The sequence below is a fragment of the Ornithodoros turicata genome, chromosome 9, assembly GCF_037126465.1.
Source record: "Ornithodoros turicata isolate Travis chromosome 9, ASM3712646v1, whole genome shotgun sequence".
Taxonomy (NCBI): domain Eukaryota; kingdom Metazoa; phylum Arthropoda; class Arachnida; order Ixodida; family Argasidae; genus Ornithodoros; species Ornithodoros turicata.
In genome coordinates this window covers 43,984,997-44,012,315 of record NC_088209.1, presented here as the reverse complement: position 1 = coordinate 44,012,315, position 27,319 = coordinate 43,984,997, and the positions used below count along the sequence as shown (strand labels likewise).

General features: G+C 45.1%; 3 protein-coding genes across 5 annotated transcripts in view; all 3 read left to right on the top strand.

Moving 5' to 3' along the window:
• Positions 1 to 137: 137 nt before the first annotated feature.
• LOC135369062 (UPAR/Ly6 domain-containing protein crok-like) lies at positions 138 to 15,991 on the top strand. The gene is made up of 3 exons (XM_064602701.1): positions 138 to 266; positions 12,215 to 12,376; positions 14,655 to 15,991. Exons 1-3 carry the CDS (start codon positions 200 to 202, stop codon positions 14,858 to 14,860), a joined length of 435 nt encoding a protein of 144 aa, XP_064458771.1. The 5' UTR covers positions 138 to 199; the 3' UTR covers positions 14,861 to 15,991.
• A 1,909-nt stretch (positions 15,992 to 17,900) lies between these two features.
• On the top strand, positions 17,901 to 25,918 carry LOC135369061 (adenylate kinase isoenzyme 1-like). Its single transcript, XM_064602700.1, has 6 exons — positions 17,901 to 18,021; positions 20,134 to 20,197; positions 21,130 to 21,293; positions 21,509 to 21,625; positions 23,011 to 23,196; positions 25,562 to 25,918. The coding sequence occupies exons 2-6, from the start codon at positions 20,152 to 20,154 to the stop codon at positions 25,634 to 25,636; spliced, it is 588 nt and encodes a 195-aa protein (XP_064458770.1). The 5' UTR covers positions 17,901 to 18,021; positions 20,134 to 20,151; the 3' UTR covers positions 25,637 to 25,918.
• The window catches only part of LOC135369059 (O-acyltransferase like protein-like), a 25,618-nt gene continuing 23,096 nt past the window's right edge, over positions 24,798 to 27,319 (top strand). Inside the window, exon 1 of one of the 3 annotated variants that reach the window (XM_064602696.1) lies at positions 24,798 to 24,954. In XM_064602696.1, coding sequence (XP_064458766.1) covers positions 24,859 to 24,954 — 96 coding nt within the window. In that variant the 5' untranslated portion in view covers positions 24,798 to 24,858. The remainder of the gene's footprint in view (positions 24,955 to 27,319) is intronic. The other 2 variants (XM_064602692.1, XM_064602695.1) reach the window with 2 other exon arrangements.

Sequence of the window (27,319 nt, the reverse complement as noted above, 5' to 3'; positions counted from 1 at the left end):
CGAAAGTATGGTACATCCAGGAGAGGAGCAACTTAGCTGAGCGCGCGAAATGTGACTACGCCGGTAAATGCGGGCACCGCGCGGCGGCGTGGGGGATTTTTCCGACGACGGAAATGACGTCGGAGCATCTTCTTCCGCACAGGGGTTCCCATCGTGATCGCAGTGATTGCCACTCTCCCAGATCAGAGCTCCTACTGCCATGCAAGGCTCCGTGATTGCAGTGCTGGCCGCTACGGTCCTTGTGTTTCTAACATTACTTCAATCAAGTGAGTTCATTTCTTGCCGCCATGCTTCGCCTTCGATCGGTTTTCTTTCTACTGCACCAAGCGGCTGCTTTCATGGCTTCAGGAGGGGGGGGTTCTGTTCGGGAAATTATCCAGCGGGTTAACCCCAGGAGGTGTTGGGACTCCGTGGGCTACTGCCCTCTAAATTCATAGTCTTCCTTCGGGGATTGTGAGCTTTTTTTAGGTGTCAGGGGCGCTGAGGAACTCCCTGGGTCAACCAAACCCAGCGAGACATATTAACCTCAGCAACAGGTACTCTGCGTAACTTTCTGTCTCACCCCACTCCTCGCAAAATGTAATCAAACTTGGGCTGCTTGATGATAGATTATGTTCCTCGCATCGAACATATAAATACACTTTGCTGGAAGTAGTGGTAAGAAAAGGCGAACATTTTACCGCCTTTATCGTGGATACAGATAACAAAAGCCGACCTTTCGTACAAGAAAACTCGTTTTTTTTCTCTCTCTTCTTTCTATCCCAGTATTGCCGAACTAATCAGTATTCCTCGGAGAAACTTTTTCACCCATGCATGGAACAGCTCTGCATAGTCGCCGACGAAAACGCTCGGATAGAGTTTCAGAACGTCCGTATGCACCCGCAATACGTGTGTATATCGATAATTGAGTCTACGTTGCGCATGCGCGGGCAAGAAATAGTGAATATGCAATAATCTCTGGCGAAATGTGTATCGTCCCAACGGTACTCAACAGTTGCGACATAACAGCCTCTGCACGTGTTTCCGTAAACCGGTTCTCTCTGGCACCATTTCGTCTTCGCTTCTTTTTTTTTTTAATTTTTTACCGCGAGAGTGTCTTTGAAATAAACTGCCTCCTCGGACGTATCTCTCTCTTTCTTTTATCTTCGAGAGAGGTTAGAAAGACTCTGCACGTATCACCGTAACGATCGATGCTGTATTTAGTCGTCATTTGAGGGTTGTTACCTTTCTCTGGGTTTCCTAGATCACATTACAGCTAGCAGTATTGTACAGATCGAGAACGGCGGTCATCGTCTGTGCTCGACGTCGATCGTGGTACGTACCCAATGAATGGGCACACCCCCGGTGTTTTGAGGGAGCGCGAAAAAGTTCCACAAAGAAACTGCGGTAGTATCCGTTCCTTTTAGCCTAAAGCCCCTCTCTTCGTGGACCCTTTGTTCTTTTTCTTCGCAGTTATTTTTATTCTCTATTAATGTTTTCATATTAATTTATATCTTCACTTCCAATTCTGTTTCGTGTTCTAGGTAAAAACTAACGACTCGTGCGCGTTCGCTTTTCCGTATACTGTAAGCGCACGCATCTTTCGGCCGCCGCATGAGAACTTTGTTTTCAGATATAGTGCATCAAGTTTTCTCGACGCAAGGTTTGGATTAGCAGAACAGAAGTTATTGACACTGTACGGAGACGGCAACCAATAAAGTTCGTTAATTTACCGCGAACTTTATCGATATGCATAACGTAAAACCCCGAGAATAGGGAACACGAATGGCCAGACACAACACGCAGTCGAGACTTCGTATCGCGACGCGATACCTAATATTTTTCGTGTCTCATCTCATGGGTAGCAGAGATTGAGAAGCACCGCGATAAGCGCTAAAAAGCGAGTTCAAGTGGGTCGCTTCCCACTTCAACAGGGGGTTTCACTTAACGTGATAGAAGATAGCGGCGGACAATTATTTGTGCTCCTCGAAACAACGGTTTCCGCAATTTTCTTCTTCTTCCGGTTATTGCCATTGTAGTAGTGAATGTATTTTGCAATACAATGGGATAAACCCGGCATTCGCTTTCTGGTTCTACAAAAGCACACACACGTGAGGTTGTGAAATTTCGGAGTTCGATTGGTCAAATTCAATTTCTCGCCAACTCAGTTTGATAAAAGTGCTCGGAACTCATGGCAAAATCTCCGTCGTGATAAATAGCGTTGACCCCGTAATGTTTGGACAAGTACGTAGTAGTAAGTTATGACGTTCGGCGAAATACCCTGTCCCATTCCCTCAGAAGAGGGAAACTGATCCTACCATCGGCTCTGCTTGTCTGAAATTTTTCGGCACAAACGGAGGATACCGCTCGTTCCTTCCATCCGTCCACAGCTTTCATATATAGGCCAAGTTGTTTCGCGGTGTCAAGACTGAATGTCCACAGTAGTCCAACAGTTCGTGATTGGCAGTTTAAATTTAAATGACATTTCCCGTCCCCCATTTAACGCTGTCATCTCTTTAAACTCAACAATGGAGTCGTCACGAGGGTAACAAACAATTGGCTTAACTCTTTGGAGATTTCTTCGTGGTGACGTCATACGACGTCTTTGTCTGTTACATGAAGGCTTCCGGACGTGCGTTAAGATATCGGGAGACGAGTGATGAACGCAAGGTCACGGAGGGCGAGCTTATCGGCCAGTTTACGCAAAGATAGTGGCCGTCAGAGAAGTCGTATGTAGTATGCGGAATGCATTGCGGCGTCTTCTCGCCGTTCAATAAGATGTGAAGCTTTGCCGAACCTGAACACCTATTAGGACGGGGCTCCATCATTATCGAGGTTCACGGGCTGGGGTTCAGAAGTTGGTGTTTTAACCCGGCGGTTGTACTTCAGAACGGAGAAGTCATTTATTCCATTTTACTTTTTCTTTCTAGGAAAAACTATATTGACATTTTTGTGTGGCGACAGTGTGTCTGGACAGAGTACTGTGTAGAGCTGTATTAATTCAGCATTTCTGGTCTGGGGAAAGGATATCTCGCAGCGTACTAACGTTATTAGCATACTCTAGATCGAAAACGATCGGACCGCATGAACGGACATATTTGCGCCAACTTAAAATTACGAGGGAAGAACACGAAAACTAGTCGCTAACGAGAGAAGTGGCTGTAATTTGGAGTGACTTTTGGCGTTGCCTGCTGCCACAAGTGCTGGGAAGAAGAAAAAAAAAACTCCGTCTCATTTCGTTCCCGACGAGAAGCGACTCGTTTTTCCTCCGTTCGTGTCCTCCCAGAACGAAACCCGACTGAAAAACAAATCAGGCCAACTTGTTGTCACTTGGAAGCCCTTTAAAGGAGTATCCTTGAAAGAGTTTTCCTGGCAATTGAAAGCGACGGAATATTTGCTCATTCTGAGGAGCATCTTTTGACGCCATCATCTGGCTTGTTGGACGCGATGAGGAGCCGCTCAACTGGTACAGATTGAATCTGACTGGGAGGAAACCGTGTAAACTGCTCCACAATTGATTACCTCGAGGAGCTTTCGCTCGTCGGCCGTGTGTGGTCGAGAGAGAGATCGAACGTATATCCGCAAAAGTAGCCGTTTTTGCACACAGAGGCACTTTCACTTTTCGGGCAAATCTGTCCTGGACGGGAAAATATGTTCCACGCAAAAAGAAAGAGAGAGAAGGAATTCTGGGTTGCTTCTGATTTTTATCTCCCGAGCTGGCCAGAACGCAATTACAGCTGTTTTGTCTGTAGCTGTCACTGCGGAGATTTCATCAGCAAGGAGTTTGTAAGCAACGCGGGTTTTAGGAATAAGAAGAGGCCTTTTCTTCCTCGTATTTCACGAACTAACCCGACGACAACCTGTTTTTTTTTTTTTTTTTTTTTTCGTGCTCCTGTTTTTGCCCAGGAGAGGAAATTTCTACCTCGAAGAATGTGTCGCTTAGGATGACATTAAGGGGGTTGCATTCTTCTGGACGGCAAATAGGGAAGTGAAAAAATGTTTATTTTTCTGCGTGCCATATTTAACGAGATACAAATCCTGGAACAAAATTCACCTTCCAGCTCTGACGTAAGAGGCCGCCTCACGAGCACAACCGGGTCACTTTCGGGTTTTGTACGCGTCTATTACCGCAGTTGTGTATGCCACGTGAATGAATACCGTTTCTAGACTACTATCCCCTTGGAATGCAGGTTCACATCTTATCCGGGATAACTTGGGTTAACAGGTGGGGAAAAGCCCCCATGCCGGTCCGTTTAGTTGGGAGGTCAACATTTGACTTGGTGCCTGTTGCTCCATGTACGAGATGTAACTTTGCAACAACAGCACCCACGGCGGTCTTGAAGGTACTGTAAAGCGGTAGATATAAGAAAATGTATCTATTCGATAGCCTCGGTACTCTCACGTAAGTGTTTTGAAAATTAAAAATGAAAATTACGGGCAACACTGCGTCGAAGTAGCCACCGAATGCGCATTGCTCGTTAAATACGGCGGCGCAACTACATTGCATGCACATAACACTGTGTCCAAAACAAAAGTCTGCTACCGGACTGGTAATCATCATGAGCAGCCTTTAGCTCGACAAACTTGCGGATTATTTCTCACCAGACGACGCCCCGAGCCGTTTTACCGCAATTTTACTAGCAAATAAAAATAGTAAGTCTTCCCTGCCACATGTATACTTAAGTGTTGGGTTTCCAAGATGTTGAACTACGCCGGCAACATAATTGCTCTACGGTACCTTGAAAACCTGTAATTTCTCGCGTCAACGCTTCGTTGTCTGATATAGGAGACGCCACATAGAACTCGGAATGATGTCTCTCATGTCTCGGCTTCGCTCGGTTTTTTCACTTTTGTGCATCAGTTTTCCTCGTCGTGGATCACTCATCTTTTCTTAAATGTCTACGATTGGGGTGTTTAATCGTGATTCCCTCCCCCAAAATACGTCTTGAACGGGAAAGTACTGTTGGGCTATACTCTGAAATTGCGCAACTCTACTCGCTCGTTACAGCGAAATTAATGAGCGAAAGATCGCTTCAACGGATGCGGCTGACCCATGGAGCGGTCATCCCTCTCAACTCCCGTGTCTATAGCTAGCACTGTACATTGCTTAGTAAATATAACAGTCTTTTCCTTGTGCAGAAGCGGAGAGAAAGCACCGCGGAAAGCATGCAATGTCCAACTATGTTGGCGCATTCGGTAACATTCAGATGCCTTCCAATGACGTCACCTTTTCTACTCGATGCCTCTAATGATAGTTCGTCCAGCAGCGCTCTTACTGTCCTCGGTTTCGCTAAAAACGGAAAACCCGCTTACAGGCAATGAGAAAGCAAGAGGGGCTTTCATTCGCTAATGAATAACCCATCATTGAGGTCCTTCCGTTCAATAGTACACCGCATCCTGCATGCAAATATAAGGGGCAATAATGCGCACACGCGACTGCCGTCTAGAGCAGTTGCGCCACCATGTGGCCGCTGGGGGCGGTCAAGGACGCCATTGCACGCACTCACGTTATATGTTTTCCTTTCGACTGCGTGTGGTGCTGTTTTTTTCTGTTCTATTATTTATTTATTATATTATACTACTAAACGCATATATATAAAGCTGCGAGCGCAGAAGTGATGCCATTTTTGTGGGCGGACGGTTCTGTGGAAAAGTGTAACTGTAAACCGCAACTGTACTGTAAGCCGTACAGTAAAGTGTAACTATACTGGACCACTAATTACCTAAAATTCGTTAATTAACTTTTTAATCGGATGTTTACGCGAAAATGCGAGACGGCAGAATTGGAGGCGACTATTATTTGAATCAACCCTCTTTTGCGCAAGGACCCTGAAACGAGCACGTACTTTGAGGCATAAGTCGCCAAACTTTGGTACGCAAATGAGGCGAAACCTCAAACTGTGTTGTCTCGCATTTTCGTGAAAACGTGTAATTGAAAAGTTAATTATCGAATTTGATGTAATTAGTAGTCCAGGAGTTACACGCTCTTTCCAGCAAGACGTCGGCACGGCTGCATAACCCGCCCGCAAGCGTGGCATCACTGATTTTTAATAATAATAATAATAAAAAAAGAAGCAAACAAATATCTAATGGATGAAGAAAAACAAACATTCTGGTAGTGACTGTTGTGGGCAGTAATGACCGTGGAATACTTTCGGATCAGGTACGAATGGTGACTACTGATATACTACGCCAAAGTACGATTTTCTACGCACGGACATTGATTTCCCCTCGTCATCCGAGTGATGTTCCTGCATTTGAAATGTCCCGTTTTATACACACAGATAATAAAGAAAGCTTCAGCGATACGAATGGTCGCGTCTCTATAATATGCACCTACCCTAGAATGCGAATCACTTTGCGGGTCGGCAAGAAGTGACGTGTTCCATTCTATCCCCCCCCCCTTTTTTTTCTCCAATATCATCATCGTCATCAACATCGACTTGTCCCATCCTCCAGCTAACAATACAAGAAGGTTATCCTCACAGGGCATCATTATGAGGACGGTGAGCCTTATCTTGCCCTCAAGCTCAAGCTTAGAGATCCCTATGGCTAGGAATGCTCCATGTTCACATATGTGGTCACCTATACTAGAAATATGTTCCTGCCGTCCAACCGAAAGATGACTTGAGAATATAGGGGGCGCAATTTTATCGTACCCAATAAATGAGGCAGATGGCAAAGCGGGAGAGTTTAAGAATATGATTTTCCCATCCTAAAGATGCAAGCTCCTTTGGACTGACCACCCTGTTCGTTTTGCGTGCGAAATTGATCATTTTGAAAAAAAGTTTTTTCACTCCAAGTGTTCTTGGCGTTGCACCGAACGATTTCATTCTGTTTTCTTTGGTCATTTGCTGTGAGGTGACGCTCCCGATTTCATTGGGGCGCTCCACTGTTGTTGCGCCATTGAACATCATATCGAAGCTTATACTCTAAAAATGCCTCATGCCGCTATTTGGGAGTCATTATCGTGTCACTGCTTAACAGAACAAGTTGATCAAAGCTGGTGCGTAAATCCACCGAATTAAACCGCTTGTAAGAGAGAAAAAAATGTACGGAGCTCCAAACGTGTGTCCGCGTTCGTGTGTCTTGCTCAAGACTGCCAGCTGGATTCAAATCCGATTGTGCTGTCCTCTCACTGCTACAGATGCTTATTGTGGAAAGAGAAGACAAAAAGGAAAAGGCAGACAGACACAAGGTTGACTTGCTGTTCCATAGCAAAAAGAAGAAAAAAAGGAGAAAGGCAAAGAAAAATTTCACTCATATGCTTCACAGTTGCATCGCGTTGTTAAACCTGAGTTTTAAAAATCCACTCCGTGTTAGCGTACTCCAGTGTTTGCCGCGTTGCAAAATGCACCGCCCTCGATGACAGGAGAGGCTCATATTTTCGCGAGCGTCGGATGTTGATGCTCGGGAAGCCGTTATCGTCCAAAAGTTTCGAGAGCGTCAGATAAGCCCCCTGAGAAGCGAGAGGTTATCGGTGGTGCTCGACGGACCATAGCTTGGGCAGACAGTTTGAATACCCTTATTAGTAGCCTGGCTTTTGTACGAGAGCTCTTTAAGAGTGCTTCAGACGTAGCCTCAAAAGTGTCTAGTCTGTACAAGCGGTACTTAACGAGAGTTTTAACTATGGTTTTTGAAAAGTTGCGAGTTGGCACAGTACGGGAAAACTTGATAGATTGGTCGATTGCGAAGACGTTATTGATTTTCGGAAAATGGCCACTACTATGGGGCACGGACAGAAGGTCGCCGCTTTACTTGCCTCTTCTGATACATTCTTGGACACTATTTCACACGTTGGGGTCAGTTCATGTAGAATATGCACCCGTCGAGACTGACCTAGGTAAGGTGAGAAGAGCTATGTACGTATTTCACATGATTTTGAGGACGTTTATGAGCAAGAAAATAAATGTTCCACTTTAAAAAGAGGCGGCCGGTGTGGCGAGCTTTTTTTTTTTCGCTTAGCTTATGTCCTGTGAGCTTATGTCCGGAGCGCTTTTGTCCTGTGAGCTTATGTCCGGAGAGCTTATGTCCGGAGAGCTTTTGTCTGGAAGCCCACTACTATATGTAGCTTCCGCCCTACGTTTCACCTAGGGTTCCGCGTTTTTGGAGTTTATTGGAGTTTGGAGCTTTTCGTGGTTCATTTTGACAATTGAGTTAGAAGAAAAAACGAGGGCTATCAAACTGCATATTTTAAATTTTTCAGTCAATTAGTGAGGCTACCTTTCTGTTACGTGGTAGAATTTGCGAACGACGACGTCTGCATCACGACCAGCTGGCCACGTAAACATCTCGAAATCCGAATATTGCCGGAGAAAGTCACACGACAGCTCTCGTCCCATCTTACTATCAGAGTTGCAACTAGCGGCCTTTTCAAGAAGACAGTTTCTATGTCATCTGTGCGCCTTTTTCTGCTTTGAAGAGGGTAGCAAGTGTTATTCGCACACACAAAGGATAAACAGTTTGAGGAGACCCTCTGATAAAGACTCATCCTCCAGCGCCACTTGCGACAACTTGGCTACCCTAACGTCACTTCGGCCACCCTGCTCGGCCCGGTCCTGCACAACCACGGGGCGGTTACGGCTACCCTCTTCAGCTTACTCCGTGCCAGCCTCCGAAGGCCCTTTTGTGTGCCTCCGTTTCTTTTCTTTCTATATTTTCTTTGAATTGAAGGAATAGCAAGTCGGCCTACGCCTGACTAACCTTTCCTCCCCCCAGACCCGTGAAATGGCTGAATGACCTCAAAATGCCCTGACGTCGGGTGGTACCCAACTCAATAACTCCACTATCGACGTGCCTCTAGCAAGGATAGTGTTAACCCGCGCGCATTCCACAGATGCTTCGTGAAGTGGATTTGAGTCTTCCTTTGAGGGCCATCCTTTCTTGTCCCGGTAACCCGATACGCCAGGCAATTTCGACACAAAAGAAAACCGCTCATGAAGGCGTGGCTTTTCTTGCCGAGCTCCGGATAAATCCAAAGGGCTGGAACCTTCGTTATACCTGATAACGCAGTTGAGTCACATGAGACGGCAACTAAGTTAGTTACAGCTAGCTTGCAGAAATTGCAGCTGAGCTACAGCTACGTCACAGTCACCTTTTAAAGAGACTACGCAATGATTTTCCTCGATTTTCTTTGAAAGAACTCATGTTCTTGAACACACAGCCCAAGCTTTACGTTCGAACAGTTTTCCAACGAAAGTTCCCCCCCCCAATTCCCCCCCCCCAACGATACACCCCCTCAACTACACGGTTTACATTTCTTTTTTTCATTTTTTTTTTTTTCAACTAACTGCGGCTTAGTGGTGCGGGGTATAGCCAGTCTGCCTTTGTCGTGACTTTAATCCCCATTTTTTCTTCTATCACACCACATCACCTTTCCCTTTGCATTTTAAAGTGAAAGTTACGAATAATAGGTATTATGTATCATAGTACGATCGTATAAGATATGATTGTTTTTGTGAACTCTGAGCATCCATTATCATTCACTACCTTCTCCCCCACAAGCAATGGGATAGGTGGCGCCTCAGCGGCGAAACATCCCACTACATCACCGTTACTTATTTGTTGTTGTTGTTCCTTTGAAACACATTTACCGTCCAATATCACTGTTCTTTTGACATTTATAACGTTGCAATACGACACTGCGACACTGTCTAAATATAAACGTTCGAACAATTCGATGTAAGAAATAAATGTAACTATAATTACGATACTTGGCATTATTGTCAATAGTGAGAAGGAAGTGGACAAGTTTCCGCACATAGCCTTCCGAGAGAGATTTGAACGTGGGCAAATGAATATAGTTGCTTCCGGGGCGTAAAACTGATCAGAGCAGCAAAAGGTGCCAAAAACCGCGATTTAGTCGTCTTCCGCGAGTGCGTGTACCACTGTTTATGAGCATAGCTGATGCCACCAATTATCGTCTGGAGAATGGGTCAAACTGCACCCTTGTATGTAAACATGTGTCCGTAACCCATTCCCATAATTGCTTTGTCCCTGACCGTTTTTTCTTCCGTTGCTCGCGTACATGACACAATGGGTAGACAAAGTTTGTGTTTGTTTTCGGACTGTCACATTGACTGCTTTGCCGTCGTTTGTTTTTCTAATATTGGCAATTAAGAATCTCGATAATAAGAAAAATAAGGCACAGAAAAAAATTGCTCAAGCGCAGCAGCGGTCGCGTATGGAACGCCCCCACATCCAGAGAATCAGCGCTGCCTAAAAACGGACTACGAATACTGTTGCCACTTTGATAGAAATTCTCTCATAATACACTAGCCTTCACTACCGGACATCTTACTGTATAATGTTTCCAGTTTTGTGACTTTGTTCGTCACAGTGTAAATAAACTTCCGTGTCGTTTTCTGCGCTCTCATCGTGCTGACTCAGTGAAACTCGCACGAATTATCCGGAAAGTGCTAGAAACTTGGCAGAAAGTGTAACTGCCCCTTGCAAATTTGAGGGGGAAGCATTCGGAACGGGGAATACTGGGGCATAGTGGGAACGCAAACAAACCCTTTTCTGCAAGGCACTGGTGCATAATGTGAATGTTCGCTCTTCTGGTTGCATGGCATTAGTGGTACGCTGGTAGTAGACGTTTTGTACGGGCATTATACAAAGAAAGGCACGTAACTTTTATATGGCGCGGAGTCTGTAATGAAGACTTACGTCATGTGGCACTCCATGAGGAAGCACAGAGTGGTCTGTGTGGACAGCTGAGAGAAAGGGAATCGTAACACACACAGAGACTCAAGCCGAGGAGGACAGACCGTTGCCTATGTATCTGTACTGCGTGAAACGCATAATGTCCTTTTCTCCCGGATGGACCACTGATTTCTTCGTGACGAATGCATTCAGTGAATATATTATATGTACCGATGTCGGCGTCACACAGCCCTTTCCTGACGAAAACGACTACGAACTAAAGCTCGGGATTATATCTACGTAGAGAGTAGCTCACGGGACAATGACATTATAAAAATAACGACCCTAGCCAGGACCGAGCCGTGCATTTCGCGCAAATCCCAGGACACTTATCTCTCGCGTTAGGGTATTTTATCCCTTAATAGCGCGAGTACGATGCATCGTTCTCATTCACATTCATCCCTCGTACAGGGTGCTGTTTTATTCGTTAGATGTTTTATAAAAAGCTGCGAGAGGAGCATAAGTAGCGTTTTTGAAAGGCTGGTTATGTGGCCAGGAATTTTAACGAGAATAAGCACCCTGAATCGTACTCCCTGAAGAAAGAAGCACTCTTAATAGTAACACACACAGAGACTCAAGCCGAGGAGGACAAACAGTTGCCTATTTATCCGTACTGCGTGAAGCGCATATGTTATTTTTTTCCTGCACACTCCTTGGAACTTGAGCTCGCTGACCTTTGGCGAGGGTCCATTTCAATACTAAAGGAGTTTGAAATGTTTTCTAGTTCCATTCTAATTAATAAGAATACCTCTAAGTGTCTCGATCATGAGGCACCACAACAGAAATAATCTGTCTGACCAGCCCGCGCGGCGTATAGTGGTTAGGATGATGGGAGGTGACATGGGCCGGCACTGGCAGTGTTGTCTGAGGTTTTCCCTGGGTTTTCCGGCAGCCCAAGAAGCATACTCTGTTCCTTCCTGCTGTCCTCTTTCCATCCGTCTGTATGCCGCTTATAGTCACAGTTGCTTCGCGGCGGTAACAAGGAAACAAAAAAGTTTGGGTAGTTGTGTCTGTGTCCTGTTGTGGTGCCTCAGGCTCAACGTTTTTGGCTTGAGTGTATGTGGGAGCTGTCAAATTCGAGTTGATCATTGTGATGAAAGCGCCATTGGGTTACGAGTGACTCTGCCGGAGCTGTTATCGCTCCCTATATATCCTGTTATCCCGTCATAGTAGGGGAAAACGGAGGACGAGAGAGAGAAAAAAAATCAACTTTTCTTTTCCTTCTAGCTGTATGCTGTTGTTTTTCCATTATGCCACCAACTCCTTGGGTGTTATTTCAGACATTCGTTCTTAGCATCTCGTTACATGGCAGAATAGCTTAGGGGTGGTTGGAACTACACGTGCACTACTACACCAGATGTGCTTCATTACATTGGGATAAACTCCCTAGCGGAAACCTTGACATCACAGCCGGGTCATGTTTGATCACCGGTTTTCATTGCTGTTAAACTTGGAATGCATGGAGTGGCATGAGGCAAGCTTTATAAGTGAACTGACTGATTATGAGTTGTTGTTTTTTTTTTTCATCCAGCGCTGGCCATTGAGTGCTACGTGTGCAACTCCTTAAAAGATCCTGAATGCGACGGAGCACCGAATAAAGACATGCTGAAGAACTGCAGCGAGGCTCGCATGGGTTCCATGTACAGTGCCTGCAGAAAGATTGACGTCTACGTCGACTTTAAAGTTCACGAACGTGAGTATATCGGGTGGTGGCTCAATAGAACGATGGACCTGCCTATAGACAAACTGTATGGGAGAATTCTCCTATACAGTATGTTTGCATGGCCATTTAAGGCACCTACAAAAGCTGCATCCGTGCTTCTCCGGTAGCTTTTCATAAAAATAAGCACCATGTGTGTACCCCTTACAAAAGTCGGCTTCTCTCTATAGAATTCCTAACTTCGTTTTATAGACTCTATCTATTATCTATCCACTTAATCTAACGAAACTGTATACAAGTCCTATTGACAAGCTATGATTTTTCTAACCAGTGCTACTTTCTATACACGAGTTGTATAAACATTCTATACATGTCCTACAGACACATTTATATGCACAACTTCTTCATAACTTGTGTACGTATATACATGTGTCTGTAGAAAGTGCATAGAAATACACAATGTCTGTACATGGATCGTTTATTGCGAGTGAGAGAGGGAAACTGTGTGGCACTGCGTATGCTTCATTTTCTATGGACCTAGTGAATGTCTGAAAGCAAAACAAGTAAGAAACACAGACGTTATGTTGATGGTGAATTATCACTTCACAGTTGTTTGTATGTGTAACTGAATTAATCTTAGGAAGGGAGTTGCCTCAGGACAGAAGCCGCCAATTAATCTTAGACACGTCACCCTTCGATTTGACTCAGAGGCGAGCAAGACGCAAGTTCGAGGCCGGAAAAGACAGTTATTTAGTATGCTTGTTAAAATTCCTTGCCATACAACCAGCCTTCAAAAACGGTACTTATGCTCCTCTCGTAGCTTTTTATAAAAAAAAAAAAAATCTAACGAATAAAACCGCACCCTGCACGAGAGATAAATGCGAATGAGAACGATGCATGGGATGCGGGCTATTAAAGGATAAAATACCCTAACGCGAGAGATTAAGTGCCCTGGGATTTGCGCGAAATGCCCGGCTCGTTCCTGGCTAGGGTCGCTATTTTTGTAATGTCATTGTCCCGTGAGTTTCTCTCTACGTAGATGTAATCCCGAGCTTTTATCCATAGTCGTTTTCGTCAGGAAAGGGCTGTGTGACGCCGACATCGGTACATATAATATATTCACTGAATGCATTCGCCACGAAGAAATCGGTTGTCCATCCGGAAGACGTTATTTATGGCAGGTCTATGTTCATTTGAGCCCGCGTCATAGCATCTTGTATTGTCACTTACGCTGTGTGTCGTGTCGATTATCTTATGTTTCGATTTTACTGCTTGCGAGATCTGGTTGTTAAAATCGTTAAAAAAAACTGTGAAAACCCCAGTGTGAGGGTAGAAGAAGAACAGCACTGTACCTAGATAGAAAAAGCCTCCTCTCCCTCCTTCGCTACGTGGACAGAATTCGTCCGCTACTGCAATACGCCGTTCTGCGAATTTAAGAACCCGCAAATGATTGCAGCTCACCTGGAACCCGCAGACCTAAATATTTGGAGAAAAAGTGCGTGACGCTTTCCAGAAAATCAGTTTTGAGATTTTCTGAGATTCAGATTGAGATTTGGACCGTTTTGCGCTTTATTTCCCATTTTTCCCATTTAGTACGGGGGGACGTTCAATCACAAATCGCAGACGACGGTGGTGGTTGTCCGTGGCCACGACCGCTGAAAGCACGTTCGTCATTGGCTGCCGCCGTTGAAAACACGATCCCGATTGGCTGACTCTTAATTGTTACGTCACCTCGCCGAGCGCGCGGGCTTTCTGTATCTAGGTGGCGTTGACCGTACTGGCAAATTACGTTCCTCTCCTTCCCCCACTCTTCCTTGTACATATGTATCGTCCTTTTCGTACTCTCGTACTGGGGTTGGTTATCGTTTACGGGTTACTGTTTTCACATAAGACACCAAACAGTTGAGATTTTAACGCTTTTCTGCGAGATACTTGTCTGAAACCGACAGCCAGCTGTTTATCGTGTCCGAAATCTCCAGGTGTTGGGGTCTTTCAACTTTAGACTCGCCCCGCATACAGTTCCTCCTCAAACACAACATTGGTAGAGCTCCTTCAGGAACAGTCAAGCCAAGACTGTACTCTCGAGCGAGATTTTCGGATGACTGTGTCGCAAGTATAGTACAAGCGATATATAGAGTGGAAAGAGAGTCTCGAAGGCTACCAGGGGCGGATCTAGGATTTTTCCGAGGGAGGGGGTCCGCTATGAACAGGTACATGCTGGGATTGGTCCATTGAACCCTATGTTCAAGTCTGGAATTGAGGGCGCCCCTGAAGGCGACATTGTCTCTCTAAGCGAATTTTTTGTTTCCAGTTCCCCCACTAAAGCGAGTGATCCGTCAGTGCGCCATGGAGGCGGAACCCGATCGACCTTGCTACTACAAGGCTGGCTTCGGCGGCCGGGTCAACGTCTGTCATTGCTTCGATCCCAAATGCAACAGCGCTCAGATCCACACCATCTCACTAGGAGCCCTGGCCACAGCCACCGTTTTTGTCCTGTTCAGGCTGTTCAGTCAGTGACGTTCGAAAGCCCACCATCCTTCCCCGTGCCTTACCTGTCCTGGACGAGACAATAGTGGACTGCTGGTGGTTCCCATCTACTCTTTTTCATAAGTGCTAGTCCCATCATTGTCCATTAATCTGCTCGACCTACATTTCGAGACTAATTAGTGCTTGTGGCAGCTTTTGGGCCACCGTCACAGTGTTGTTTGTACCAGGTCGGGACCCAGTGTAGGGATGTATAGATACAGTTGTGAGTGTAATGGAGCGTTATATGTTGTCAAAGTGTTGTCGTTGTAGCTTTCGCTGCCAGTTGAACGGTACGCCATGGCTTTAAAGGAACCTGACGTCTCCTCCGTGAGAGAGTCTTTTTAGATTTCTTGTACAACTGACGCCCAGATGCCCTTTTACGGAAGGTGTACCCCTTTTGTTGGGAAGCCTTTCTGTTCTAACCGTCATCTGACAGCATTTGTTGAGCATTTGACACAACCGCGTGTCAAAAAGCTTTTGTTGGAAAGCCGACAACGTTACCTGTACCTAAGGTGGTTCCTTTCATTCCAGTAAGAGGAGGAGAAAGAAATATGTTTATTTACAGACAATACGAAACCTCTTCTTGCTACGAAGAAGACTGCATTTCGTCTGTCGAAACATATCAGTGCGGTTCGCTTACCGACGTCCGGTGTCAACCTCGCATTTTGAGAACCTCTCGTTCAAAACCAAGTTGCCCACTGTTTCGTACCACGTAGGTTATACAGCATTAAACTGCAATTTACGCGGGTCCTGTATTATATATATATAACTTTCTAGTACTATACGATGTTGTTCATATTTCTACCTTACCCTCTTGGGATGTTTTTGACTGTCACTTTTGAAAACTTTCGCTCGCCTTTTTCCATAAAAGTCCCTCTTTCGAAGCACCTTATGAGATGATACAGGTTGGACAAGTCTTTATCCAATTTCTTGAGCAGTGTTCTTCAACAGAGTGTCAACGAGTGGATTAATGGACATAACTTCCTCGAGGAGCACTTCTTATTGCAATTCTATGAGTAAGAAACAGAAACGTGTACCAACCGGTGGCAACCGGTGTGCACAGAGGAGTGCAACCGGTGTCTGCGTTAGAATTATGAAATAAAGTCTGTCGATTTGTTTTTCCGTTCTGCTTTTGTGCGCTTTCGTATTAGCTGCGCAAACACATGTTGCACCGGCTCGTTGCACTTGCAGCAGTGGAGAGCCCAATTGTCCGTGGAGTTGTCTGATAACCCTGTCACACGGCAAATTGAATGTCATTCCCAGCGAATGATATTCGTTTCGTGTCACACAGTAAAATCAAATGGCAATATATGCGAATGAGTTCGGGGAACTCATTCAGTTTTCCCTCTCGCACCGCCAGCTTACCCTTACCCCTTACGGTACAGAGGTATTAGAAACAATGACGATACACCGTTCGAAGAAATGAAAGGCGAATGAAAAGTTGTACTCCAATATTTTATCACCCATTTGATAACCTTTGACACGAAGGAAGGAAGGCTGTCTTTCGGAGAACTACCCTCATTCCCAGTCGCCACGTTGCCAAGTGAGGTGCAGATAGGCTTCTTAGTTGTCTTTACTTGTGGTACTTGGCCAATGAAGTGTCTGAAAAGGCAACTATTTTGTGAAATAATCCAAGTTTTCGCTAGTTTCGAGCAAAAGAAATAAAAATGCTTCGTATGTTCGGTGTGTTAATTACCGACACTGACATAATTTGCGAATGCCATTCGATTTGACGTGTGACAGGGGTATAAATCTACAACAACCTACAAAGTGCAAAAGATACAGCGAGGATGATGCCGCTTTTCAACACCCCTTAATTTTAAGATGATTAAAAGTTGGGAATAGACTAGAATGGGAGTAATATTCCGTGCTGTTATGTTCGACTCGTAGCTTTTCAGATCCGGTTTTATTGTGACGTAAGCGTATCCTTGCAGGCGTCATGAGGTGCGTCGAGAACTGTTTTTCGGGCATCAGTGGAAATACAATATTCCAACGACCAGTAAATAATGCGCCAAATGATTTTACGTTACGAGGTGTACCAGAGGCCACACGACAGAAGAAAAGACAGAAACGACGTGGCAACGAAAGTGCTGCCTGTAAAAATTAAATTGTAAATCGCCGGCTGCAAAGTTAATTGAATTATTTTTCACTGTGACCGTCCTAACAAAGCACGTGACAGCATTTTTCAAGCTATGCTTTGTGTCCGGAACACGACCATCTCTATAATACACGGCCATAACACTCTCACCTAGCCCCAGCGCCGCTGATTTAGTTTCGCCAAGCGGCCTCCGCACGTTTGTAGCGCTGAGTACGGGCCCCTCGGCAGACGATGCATGCCATGCGGATACCGTCGCTGCCGTTATTCGCGTTTGGTCTTGGCTGGTTTTCACACGGTGAGCGCTATTTGTCTCCAGTGCATGGTTTGTCAGACGTGAGAAGTGATGATGTCCTGCACCGTCCCGCTTTGCAAGCCGAAAAAAGCAGTGTCGGACCCAAGCATTTCCTTTCACGAGTTCCTCTCAAATGCTGCCTTACGGGAGAAGTAGCTGGAAATATATCGCGGGGTCCTGACCCAAGTAACTGCATTGCGATTGTTTCATTTCATATACTATGTAGTTTACGAATGGCAGTGTGTACCATAAATAGTTCTATCTAATAGCTGAGTACGTTTTACGCATCTCTCTCTGAAAGAACGAATAATGAACCATGACCTCCGACAGACTACTCAACAGCGTGTTCTCGGCATTTCAAGGCCGAAGACTTTAGCATCGGCGCTAAGCGCAAAATTATAGAGATGGTCGTGGTCCGGAATGGCTGATCCACTCGACATCTCACTTGTACACGCTTCCTCGTTCGAAAAAGGGATATAATTTACCTTTTTTATTTTAATTGTTGGAAACATAATCTTCTAAATGCGTTTTCCTAAAACGCGCTCCGCGCCAAGACCTTTTCGAAAGTAGAGTTCAGAGCGCCACGCCATGGGCCATGCATGAATCGTTACTTATATCCCCAACAGATGGCGCTAGTATTGTAAACATTCTCCTTCAACGCTCCGCAAAGGGCGCGCCGGTTTTCATTATCGGTGCTATAATTTAAGCTTGAAATCACTCGTAATTGGGACATTTATCGCATATCTGACAGAATACCGTAAGGTAAGTGCTTCTGCATGACACATAAGGGCTCCAAAATGTGCGCTGTTGTCATAGGCGCGCGACTATATAAAGAACATCGTATATTTGCATCACAGTCGTCTGCATTAACCCAGAGTAGTTGCGTGCTGGTGTGTGCCGTGTGAATAGGGTTCTTCGTTTTCGGGTTTTATGAGTTTTCAAATTCGGGAGGGAACTAGGATAATGAATGGCCGCGGTATTCAAACACTTACCCGAGCTCCACAAAAGCTCGTGTTTGACTCCTGCAGGAGGGGATCATAAACGGAGGACAAATAGATAGTCACAAATAGCTCTCTTTGCTGATATTATGATTCACTTTTCCGACAGTTTACCGAGAACGACAAATTGACCGCGAGGATTTAGGGTAGATATCGGGTTTTACCAGAACTCTTGAAATTTTGTTCGGGGGCGGGAACTATCGTGAAAAATCGGGTTTAACCCGAAAACTAAGAACCCTACGTGTGAATGGTGGAGCATACTAGCAACGCGTCGAGCATAAGACTGTGCAGTGACTTATCCAGACCCCCCACCACCACCATAACACCCCCAAAATCTGGAGGAGACCCCCTAAAATATTGTGAGATTGCACAATATTTCGTCAGTAAATACACCCCCTTTGCGAAGCCCAACGCCTCCCCCAAGGACGAAATTAAGGGCAAATAAGCACGTGGAGAACAAAAGAGCACGCATTCTTTTCTCCTTCATCGTCTTATTTACGTTATGTCGTTCCAGTCGATACATTTTCTTATACCAGAACGTGTTTCGTGACCTTTATGATCAGCCTTCGCACCAATCAAATGGATCCAAAAAGAACAATGATTGCACGAGCAAACCGCAGAAAGATATGGCGTCGGGAAAATTATTCATAAACGAACGGAACAAAATCCACGTAGTGATTTTGCAAGATATGACACGTGTTTCGAGACACGTGTATCAGAAGGTGTTCACCATAACTGTTCCGAAACCAGGATTAGCCAATCGTCTTATTCCTTTGAAATGACGTTGCCGATCCATATCGTGAGGTTTTCGTACAGTCCTTCAGACTAAAACTCCTGACCCAATCTTGACTCCGAGCTGAGCGCGGTCTGGCTAACGTCTTGATTCTTCCCAAGGATTTCGCAGTATTTCTAAAGGTGGACGTCGCCGCTCTGTAAGTCGGCTTCACCTAAACCGCGGTAGCTATAGGAAAAGATTGCTTTACAGTTAAAGTCGCACGCGGCGTTAACATTGAGCGAGGTGGAAAGTGGAGGTGGATGCTGGCACGTTGCTAACGTCTTATCACTGCGTTGGACAAGGTGAATCTTCAGACAGTATCGTAAGACAGCTAAGGGGGGGGGGGGGGGGGCTGACAACATTTAAGGCACTTGAATCACCGCTCTTTCCTTATGTCGAGCCGTTCACCTGCCTATTAAAATGTACTACACTAAGTGATTCATTCGACAGATGCATAAATATCGTAGAATTCAATTTTAAAAATGGCGGTGGCAATGCCCACAACTAGCTACCCGGGTCGTTACGCCCGCTGATTGGTTTAGATGAATGTCGTTTGCTACACAGGGAGAACTGGGAGAGAAACGAAGAAGAAAATGATTCAATGGAATTAATCCACCGGATAGGTTATATACTGTGGAATGCCGCATGGGAAGTGCGAAATACAAATTTAAAAAGAGCATCATCTGAGGGGTTCCAATGTTACCGCGTGCTGTGCTATCATATGACAACATCGTGTTGTCCATCTGTTCGTCATGCTCAACTGCTTCCTAGTGGTGCTAGAAAGTAATTAATTAACAAAAAGCTTCGACTACTTTGTTTCTTTTTTGCCCCGACGACAAATGCAATCGGAAACGATTGTTTCTCGTATAGTTCCTTGGATGTCTTTCTATCTCATACAAGCAGCGCGCTATTTTGAACTTGCGTCCTGTTTATAGCGCGAGGTGGAATTTCGTTGTCTGCCACCATCGTCACCCGGTTGCCAAAATTGCGCGTGGAAGGAGGAAGGCTCCAGAAGACTGCATTTGCAGCAAATCTTGCCCGGCTACGGCCTTATTTCAATCTTGTGTGTTTCCACTTGAAAATTTCACGCTTTACTTCCAGAACGGTTCAACGAGTGAAATGGGAGAACCATTAAAGGTTGATGTGCCTGTCGTTTTCGTATTCGGTAAGTGCATGAGCGACACCTATTTTACGGCTACGGGACTACACGCATAAAGTGCACGACCCGAAAAACTAAATTTGTCCTTAGATCCAGTGAGGGGCAAGGCTGTACTTAAAGTAGAGAACCGAGTATTTGGCATCATTAGTACTTCAAGTGCTCATCAAGTACATTGCCAATTTAATGTTGTATTACTTCGCATTTCACTGTTGAGTCGCTATTCCTTTTTTTAGAAAAACTTTATCTAGCATTCTTGGCAAATGCTTTCAAGTCATAGTCCTACTTGGTTAAGTGCTAACCCGTGAATATGAACTGAACCAGATGGCATACTTTGTAACTACATGTACAGAAACCATCAGTCCGCTCTGGTGTGCTGTGCTATACTCTGATTATGCAAGATGTCCTGTCTGATCCAAGATCACCATCCAGTGTGGTGTTCCGGTAGTAATCTTCCGTTATAACAGGCTAGGAAAATTTCAGGCGGAAAAGAGCACGTGCCAACAGATATTATACATTTTTGGGCATTTCTCTTCGCTGCTTTTTGAAATACAACATATTCTAAACATATCAAGAGAGAGAGAGAGAGAAAAACAACAACAAGAAAACGGTTGAAGCACAGTGCACGCCTTCATTTTTATACGTCTGTGTGACTTGCAGCAATGTAATCCATGTGGCCAATTAAAAAAAAGTAAAGTGTAAACAGTGAAAAATGAAAGCATATTCTACGTGTAGCCAAGGAGTTTCGGCTACTTTTCTTGCTTATAATATATGAGTATTTTTGGCTGTGGCACAAAAGCAATAAAAGCTTTCTTTGAAAGAGCGAATGAGAAAGGGTGATATAAGTGATAACCTATCGCGGCGCTCTCTTATACGTCACGGTAGCAGGTGCGCCCATTTTTGTAAATTAATGTCATTTCCCTCCTCCCCTCTCCTCACAGGTGGACCCGGATCGGGCAAAGGAACCCAGTGCGAAAAGATAGTGAAGAAATACGGCTTCACGCATATCTCATCCGGGGACCTTCTACGACTGGAAGTCACCTCAGGAACAGAGCGGGGCAACGAACTCAATGAGATCATGAAGAGGGGAGAATTAGCGCCTCTCGTAAGTTTCTTTGGGATGGAAAGTATAAGGATTCTGAGGTTCAAACAGACACAGGCCTCAAGGTGCCGCCTAAGGCAATCGGAGCTTCAAATTACATCGCTGTCCGGCTTTTCCGACGACTGCCATAATTTGATAGCTTACTGCAATCATAAATGAAATGACGTATGTCTAATAATTATGAGATGGATTCATTTGATTTCTTTTCATTTGCCAAGGAAACGATGCTCTTACTTCTCAAAGAGGCCATCTTGAAAAACCTGCCAGCGTCGAAGGGATTCCTGATTGATGGGTACCCCAGAAATGTGGATCAAGCGGAAAAGTTTGAAAAAGAGGTACATCTAGTGTCGAACGGTTAAGATCTTTCGTTCCGCGGAATTCGTTTCGGTTCAAAGAAAACAGTTTCAATTCAGCTGCCGAGTAAAATATTAACGGTTCGAAACCTGTTCGAACCGGTTCAGTTTCACACGGTGTATGAAGAATTGATTGCAGGGAAGGTAATCCTATTCTTTCCAGCAGAGAGAGAAATGAAGAGAGAGGTTAGACTGTCCTATTCACGACCATCTCTATAATGGTCTATAATGGTATAAGATGGTCGTGGTCCTATTATGTCAATGCCCGTCTTCTGCTCTGGCACATTGTTGTAATGTGAGGTTTCTGGAGTTTCCTACCCAAGCACCGACGGATACCATGTATTCCATTTGAAACGGAAACAGAAAACATATTTTCGGTTTCCCTCTGGATCATAAAATTTTGTTTCGGTCTTCATTCCGTTCTGGTTCGCCCAAAAATAACGTTTTTCCGGTTTTCGGTTCGCACCGGGACCCTGGTACATCATGTTTTCCGTACTTTTCATTGGCCACTCCATGATGCATTCTAGACTGCTCGACATGTACCAACGTCGCCGTTGTCGCCACACTGCGCAGATAAACCTTACGTGTACCATTATTATTATATAACGTCGCCGTTGCTAGGAGACCAACGGTTGGAGCCTCCTCACGAGACCAAAACTCGTCAAGGCTTCACCTGATCCTTTCAACAGTAGCAAAAATATGTGTTCTTCTCTTATGGCGTTTATATGATGCTGTTCAAGAATTATTTCGACTGGATTAGTGTTAAAAAAAAGTAAAATACTTAAAGATTTGAAGCTTCCATCGAAGTACGCACCCCTGGGCCAGTGTTCCGGTATCTGGGGTTTTCCCCGGGGTTTTTCCTGGCTTTTTCTTAGACTCTGTCGGACATATGTCGGCACAGTATCATTAGAAGTCAGCTTAGAACGCACATTCCCCCGGAGCGTTAATTGTGACGTTGCTCACCCCTGTGAGGCCAACAACGGCAAGCTCTTTCAGAAACATCACTCTCTCCACTGTTCGGAAACATTTTGTCTGTGTCACCTTACAACCATCCTGAACTTCTTTTCGAAAGCATTTTGATATTTTTACAAACTACATCCCCCGTCTTTCGGTAATCTCATATATTGAACATTGAACACGCCGCCATCTTGTGAAAGATGAAGCGTTGGATCATATACATTAGGTTAGCTTTCTTTAGTTAGGTCAGATTAGGTTTGACAAATGGGGTGTCCCCTCCCCCACGGCACACACCATAGGCGCCTTCCCTCCTGAGCCAACATGGCAAACGTGTCCAATGTTGAAAATGTGGTTCACCCGCTTTCGTGATTGAACTTGAGGTTTTATCCGCGTTTTCTTTTCGTTACCAGGTGTGCCAATGTAGCAATTTAGTTTACTTCGAAGTGGCGGACGAAACGATGGTGGGTCGGCTCCTGGAGCGGGGGAAAACCAGCGGCCGCGTTGACGACAATGCTGAGACAATCAAGAAACGCATTGCCACTTTCCACAATGAATCCAAGCCGGTCATCGACAAGTACAGTGATAGGCTCACAAAGGTACGTTGCTTCTGTAGCCCCTCAGTGGGGGTACATGTTTGTGTGTAGCCCAACTGTACTGTATGGACAGTCTGAGACATTTCATGGAGTGTAAGGAAACCCCTGTTCCGTAGCTTATGATCCAGCGAAGCATACCATTGATTCATTGGTTCTCGAAAGTACGTGACCTTCTCGCCGGTGCCAAGTTATAGTCAGGATTTGCGGTGCTGTTTTTCACGCATTTATTATTCCACTCGGCCGAAATGCAGGTTTACCATAACTAGAAGAAGAACAGTCTGTGTCGACGGCTCTAGTCCGCTTGATTTCTTCTACATCTATTATAAGAAGATTTCAGCAAAGACAAATAGCTTTGAGCCCGCAAGTTTCAGACAAGTAGATTTCTTTATACATTTTCACGTTATGTGAAACACCCTGTATGCTGTCACTACCCCTTATTGTGCCATAAACCAGTGTCAAGGCAAACGGGAAGGCCAATAAATGAACTGAAGGCATAATGGGAAAACAAGCGCTCTGGTTCCCCGAGACTAGAAAGGCGCTTAAGGGGACTATCGCAACCGTCCATTCTGAAACTATAGTACCATCCATGTTACTCCGCATTCATCACCGATAATAACGCCCGAGAATCCGACACGAATCGGTGGCGTTGTTCCTGTGCAGTTTGACGTAACACATGTTCCGGTATTCCCTCTCTGGAAACGTCACGCGGACAAGGCCAATGAGTGAGCGCCGGACGAGTCCAATCAGGAAGTGGCTGGAGGGACCTTGAAAGGCGGCCGTCATGGCGACCGACCGACAGACAGGCGGGGCAGGGTATCTACGTTTGTGAAGTCTCCCCGCGGAAAATAAAAAAATTCGTTTGAAATCAAGGGGATTTTACTGCCGTGACACTTGTACCGAAAGTTTAACGAAAAACAATTTTCCCTAGCTCAGGCAAAGGAAAAACGCAACCACAGAAAGACTTGGTCTGATCGCTGATATCACTTCGTGCCAGTGATTATCCAGAGCCCCTACGCCCCCTAACACTCCCCAAAACCTGGAAACACCTCCCTAAGATTTGGTGGGATTACGTAATATTTTGCCGAAGGGCATAAAAACATATGTGAGCAGCCTGCATCATTTGCATGACTGTGGTCCTACAGCCCAAGTTTGACATCACAGGATGTAATGCGCTGCGCCGGACTCACTACCAGAAAGTGTTGGTGGCCGAGCTGGGTGGAGTCACCTGAGAAATTTCAGGGGGGGTGTTGCAAAAATGCAGGGAGGGTGTACCCCCCCCCCCCATGAGGGGGGTGTAGGGAAATCCCTGGTACAGGGGACCACGGTTTTGTTCTACTCTCCGCTTGCCGCCTCCCACCGACTCGACCTTGGTATCTCATGTTTGTTTGTTGTCGGAGGGAAATCGTTATGAAATCTTGAGTCACGATGCAAATACAATCTTCTCACTGGCTTGTCACCACAGGAAAAGGTTGTGCTTAGGTGATATCATTTACCCGTACTTGTTCTCGACGCCGTCACTGGCCGTCGGAGGCACTTGCGGTCTAGGGAGATCTGGGGAAATTTTGCGTGCAATCCGCTGAAAAAATGCGAAGATAGGTTGGCAACAGTGGCTGGAATACTGGTGGACGGCGTCTGTGGCGTCTGCTCCCGTGATCGGCTTGCGAAATGTTGTACCTGGTTAGCGTCGGACGTGTTCACTTCGTACTGCAGGGAACGGAACATCGTGCTCCACGCAACATGGTTACTGCAGAACTCACACTGGTGAGCGAAAGTCGTCGTATTTACCGAGGGTTTTTCACTTAGTATATTGAAATGCGAAGCAGACGACCTCGGAGGCTGCGCTCCCATTCGTGTGCCTGGCTTGCGTCATCATGGTGTTAGCTGCAGAAGGTCCATTCTTTTCAAAAGAAAAGTGCTGTACCAGTTCTTTAATGCGTGCGAGGTCTATAGCAAAAAGAATGCGAGAGGGCTGCACTCCGTGAATGGAGGTGCAGGCAAAAAGGAATGGACCTAGAGGGAATGGGAACCTTCAAAAAGCTCTCTTCGGATGAGAAGCTCGACCAAGTTGACTGTGGCGGTGACGAACATTACCGTATAGGACTCATGCATATGTTCCCGGATGCGATAGTCCCTTTAACGTAGAAAGAACACAGATGAACAAGGTCTGAGCCGTTTGAGAACTTGTTTCCATGTTCCTTAATCTCGGGATTCTTTCTCTTTTTTTACGAAAGACTACAAACCAACGTTTTGTTCACCATCTACGCTCTAAGGTTACATTTATGTGTTTACAGTAATCTGTCTCATGCACAAGCTTGAGGCTAATCAGTTATCCCATTGTTCCCCTTCCCAAATATTACTGTCTTCACAGGTGTCCGCAGAAGCAGATCCCGAAACAGTATTTGGATTTGTCGTACCTTTCTTTGATCAACTCACAAAGAAGTAACCGAGAAGATTCAATCGCTTTTTGCTCCAAGGTTGAATACTTCATTGCTCAGCTCTTTGTTCCATGCAATTTATGTAGTACACATCCAGCTGTACTACGTGTAAGTTGATGCTCAAAGTATCAAGGATGTGTGCTCACACTTGGATTTTGAACTAACAAATAAAGGTAAACGGAGGGTAAGTAAGTAATTATCTGATCACGTACCCACAGCCTGGGTGCCCTCAAATGGGAATGATTAGTATTACAACCACTACTGGAAATAAAATGCAATTCCCTCGCAAACTTGAAAAGAAGCCTACTTATCATAGCTGAAACAATTACAGAAATTGTGACCTGCACTAGCTTTTACTAGGGGGTATCAGACATGGAAATCTTTTCCCAGCCCTGCACAGTGCTGAGACAGATAACAATTTGGCATCTGAAATAATTTTGTTACGTAGCTTTCACTAGAGCATTCACTTTGTAAGAAGTACCATTTTTTAAATTATGGACACGTTTAGGTTTCATGTTTGCTCACTGTTGTTCACAGAAATGTAAGTCATCCGCATGTGCAGCGCAATCCTTGTATAGATCACAGATACGCCATAAGTCTAATCTTGCAGTGACACTTAACGTCTCGCTTCCTGTTTCAAATATCCTCGTACGCTACGACCCCGTAATTTCTACACATTTGATCCTATTTATACTGAACTGCCTGCCATTCTTAATATTGGAACACGCGTCACTTGCATGAATGTCTCGTCACTCTGCAATTTTATTTACAAAACCAGACACGAGCAGTGCGGCATGACATTGGAGGTGCAATCTCCTGGTGTCAGTCTCACGCAGATCTCATTTCCCACTGACAAGTTGTTGGCATAGCGTGGCACTACTCTGCATGTCACGGACTGAAATCAACTTCATTCGTTCACTTATCAATGTCCACCCGTGTAATGTCAGTTATGACCATCGTTCTTGAGTGTATGTGATTTGTTGCACAATCTGTCACAGCCGAAAGCGAGAAATTTATTGGGGAGGCAGTTTCACGGCTCCATTAAAGAACCCAGGCAACATTAAAGGTACCATGAAGCAGTAGAGCTGCAATCTCTGGAGATTTATCTGTTCAACCATTTGAGCCTTCAGTACTCTTACGTCCCAATTTCTGGCACAATGGCCTCGTAGTTTTTTTTAGAAATTACAATTTAAAACCACGCGCAACACTGTGCAGAAGTCGCCGCCACCGAGACATTGCTTGTCAATTATGGTGGCGAAACTCACACTGCATGCGCGTAACATTGGGCCTAAAACAAAAGAAGTTGGCTACATCGTCATCATGAGCAGCGAGCCAGTCGGGAACGTACGTCACTGTTGATTGACAAATTGGGAATTATTTCCCGCCAGATGTTTCTCCGAGCTGTTTTACCGCGATTTTACTAGCAAATTAAAAACATTTAACATTCCCTGTCACATGTACAACTTGTTTTGCTGGGTTTAAAAGCAACTAGTTGTTAAACATCGCCATCAACATGGCCTTTCTGTCTGCAGCTTTACAGTACCTTTAATCCGTAGAGCGATCAGTGTGGCATCACTCATTGTTTGCAATGTAAGACCGCGCACAATTCTTCTAACGTTAATTGGTTGGGCAAATGTGGAGGACAAGAAGACAGAGAAGTAAGAGGAACGTTCTTCCGCGTGACACGCGCT

What these genes read in the sequence shown, in the direction of transcription:
- LOC135369062 (XM_064602701.1), top strand. Translation starts at nt 200, where the DNA reads ATGCAAGGCTCCGTGATTGCAGTGCTGGCCGCTACGGTCCTTGTGTTT. An exon ending in TCTAACATTACTTCAATCAA is followed by an intron (nt 267 to 12,214) that starts GTGAGTTCATTT and finishes TTTTTCATCCAG; the next exon opens with CGCTGGCCATTGAGTGCTAC. An exon ending in CGACTTTAAAGTTCACGAAC is followed by an intron (nt 12,377 to 14,654) that starts GTGAGTATATCG and finishes TTTTGTTTCCAG; the next exon opens with TTCCCCCACTAAAGCGAGTG.
- LOC135369061 (XM_064602700.1), top strand. Translation starts at nt 20,152, where the DNA reads ATGGGAGAACCATTAAAGGTTGATGTGCCTGTCGTTTTCGTATTCG. An exon ending in CGGAAAAGTTTGAAAAAGAG is followed by an intron (nt 21,626 to 23,010) that starts GTACATCTAGTG and finishes TTTCGTTACCAG; the next exon opens with GTGTGCCAATGTAGCAATTT. An exon ending in ACAGTGATAGGCTCACAAAG is followed by an intron (nt 23,197 to 25,561) that starts GTACGTTGCTTC and finishes CTGTCTTCACAG; the next exon opens with GTGTCCGCAGAAGCAGATCC.